Genomic DNA, 2,500 nt, shown 5'->3' with positions numbered 1-2,500 from the left:
ACAGCCTACCCCGGTCAATCAGACCAAGCTGAGCCAATTGTGCGCCACCCTATGGGACTCCCAATCATGGCCCAGTTGTGATACAGCCTGGAATCGACCCAGGGTCTGTAGTGACGCCTCTAGCATTACGATGTAGTGCCTTAGACCGCTGCGCCATTCTGGAGCCCTACACTACACTACACTACACTGCACTACACTACAACACACTACACCACACCACACCTCGCCTGCCTGAGGGGTAGCTAGCTAGTGCTGTTAATGTTGAACTGCCACCCATGAAGCTGTACTCTCTCATTATCTCGCTCATTTTTTAATGCGCCGAGTTATGGATTTAATCGTTGTCTTACTGCTGTTTGTACTCACTTCAGACTGCATTTGAATATCAGTAAGAAGCTCCTCAAAGCACTTAGCTTCATGAGCATGTGTTTAGGGTGTTCTCACAGGATTCCCTTTGAGCTACGTTGTGGCCTGTCCATTAATTAGCTGTTAGAAATTTGCAATGGGACTTTTCATTCTGGTTATTATGTTATTTACTGTGTTGTAGCAGTTACATGTTCCAGCTGCTAGAAGGGGAATACCCATTTGGCATAAGGCATAACCCCCCCCCCCGCCACCCCCACCCCACCCCCTCCCCTACTGGAACTCAAGACTCCTTCTCTCCCAATTCATTGTGAATAGCAGCCCAACTCAAGTGGTTCCCCAGGATGGATGGTGATCAGGAAGTGTATGGGCTTAGCCATGTGGTGGACCATGTCTCCAGTCGAGACGTGAATGTTTTTTTCCTGTTGAGGTGCCATTACTCAAGCCAAGAGACAGACTTTGGGTTCCCTTAAGACTGGTAGTTGAGTTATCACTGTGGTGAAAACATGGCTCTACATTTCCTGTAACAGACAGATTGACACGATGAATGACAGGTTGAATAAATGTACTTAAATGTATTTAATCGCAACACCATAAAGCTTGACATAACCTCCCTCTCTCTCCCTCTCCCTTTCCCTCTCTCCCTTTCTCTCTCTCTCTCTCCCTCTCTCTCTCTCCCTCTCTCTCCCCCTCCCTCTCCCTCTCTCCCTCCCCTCCCTCCCCTCTCTCCTCTCCCTCTCTCCCTCCCTTTCTCCCTCCCTCCCTCCCTCTCCCTCTCTCCCTCTCCCTCTCCTCTCCCTCCCCTCTCCCTCTCCCTCTCCCCTCTCCCTCTCCCTCTCCCTCTCTCCCTCTCCCTCTCCCCCTCTCACTCTCTCTCTCTCTCTCTCTCTCTCTCTCTCTCTCTCTCTCTCGTTTTGTCTTCAGGAAAGCCTGATGTCTTCATTCAACTGGACCTTGAGGCAGAATTCCATTTCACTCATCTAATCATGACCTTCAAGGTGAGATACACCACGGAGCACTGTGAAATGTATGCATCATATGGAAATGCTCTGTGTCTTCATCAAATGTGTCTACACACATCTCATTCCTCTCCTGTCACACAGACATTTCGCCCAGCAGCCATGGTGATTGAGCGATCGGCAGATTTTGGACGTAACTGGCAGGTGTACCGCTACTTTGCCTACGACTGTGCCTCGGTCTTCCCCGGGATATCCAAAGGTCCCCTGCGCAAGGTGGATGATGTCACCTGTGAGTCCCGCTACTCTGACATCGAGCCATCCACAGAGGGAGAGGTGAGTCTGATTGGCTAGAGATATAGAGAATCACTATTACTAGTGTTCTATAGTAATATAAGGATACTGTAATATATGCCATTTAGTAGACGCCTTTATTCAAAGCGACTCAGTCATGGGTGCATACATGTTGTGTATAGGTGACCCCAGGAATCAAACCCACAATCCTGGCTTTACAAGCACCATTCTCTACCAACTGAGCCTTACAGGACATACAGTATATATTAATATATCCATAAATGTAGATGTCATTCAACCACCTGTCGTGTCCTTCATCTTCCTCCAGGCCATCTACAGAGTTTTGGACCCTGCCATCCACATTGAGGACCCCTACAGCCCCAACATTCAGAGTAAGAGACCATCAGCAGTCACTACAACTGGCAACCGCTTACTCCATGTAAAGCCAAATTCACATGGACAGTAGCTCTCCAGGAACAGGGTTGGAGTGTAAACCAACAGGAGTCTAGCTCTCCAGGAACAGGGTTGAAGAGCCCTGGTGTGAACCTATAGGAGTCTAGCTCTCCAGGAACAGGGTTGAAGAGCCCTGGTGTGAACCTATAGGAGTGTAGCTCTCCAGGAACAGGGTTGAAGAGCCCTGGTGTGAACCTACAGGAGGGTAGCTCTCCAGGAACAGGGTTGAAGAGCCCTGGTGTAAACCTACAGGAGGGTAGCTCTCCAGGAACAGGGTTGGAGAGCCCTGGTGTGAACCTACAGGAGGGTAGCTCTCCAGGAACAGGGTTGGAGAACCCTGGTGTGAACCTACAGGAGGGTAGCTCTCCAGGAACAGGGTTGGAGAACCCTGGCCTACATGATACAGCAACTGCCACCCTGTCATATGCTAATATCAA

At 49.6% G+C, this 2,500-nt stretch overlaps 1 protein-coding gene across 2 annotated transcripts in view; it reads left to right on the top strand.

Annotated features, from left to right (window-relative positions):
• LOC112221344 (laminin subunit beta-2) overlaps positions 1-2,500 on the top strand; it is a 79,763-nt gene that overhangs the window by 34,810 nt on the left and 42,453 nt on the right. For both annotated transcript variants that reach the window (XM_042304172.1, XM_042304171.1), the window contains exons 5-7: positions 1,285-1,358; positions 1,464-1,652; positions 1,939-2,002. In XM_042304172.1, the coding sequence (XP_042160106.1) occupies positions 1,285-1,358; positions 1,464-1,652; positions 1,939-2,002 (327 nt within the window). The remainder of the gene's footprint in view (positions 1-1,284; positions 1,359-1,463; positions 1,653-1,938; positions 2,003-2,500) is intronic.

Source organism: Oncorhynchus tshawytscha, linkage group LG22 (genome assembly GCF_018296145.1).
Source record: "Oncorhynchus tshawytscha isolate Ot180627B linkage group LG22, Otsh_v2.0, whole genome shotgun sequence".
NCBI classification, from domain to species: Eukaryota; Metazoa; Chordata; class Actinopteri; order Salmoniformes; family Salmonidae; genus Oncorhynchus; species Oncorhynchus tshawytscha.
Note: the sequence above shows the minus strand (reverse complement) of the source record. Positions and strands in the feature narration are given on the sequence as shown.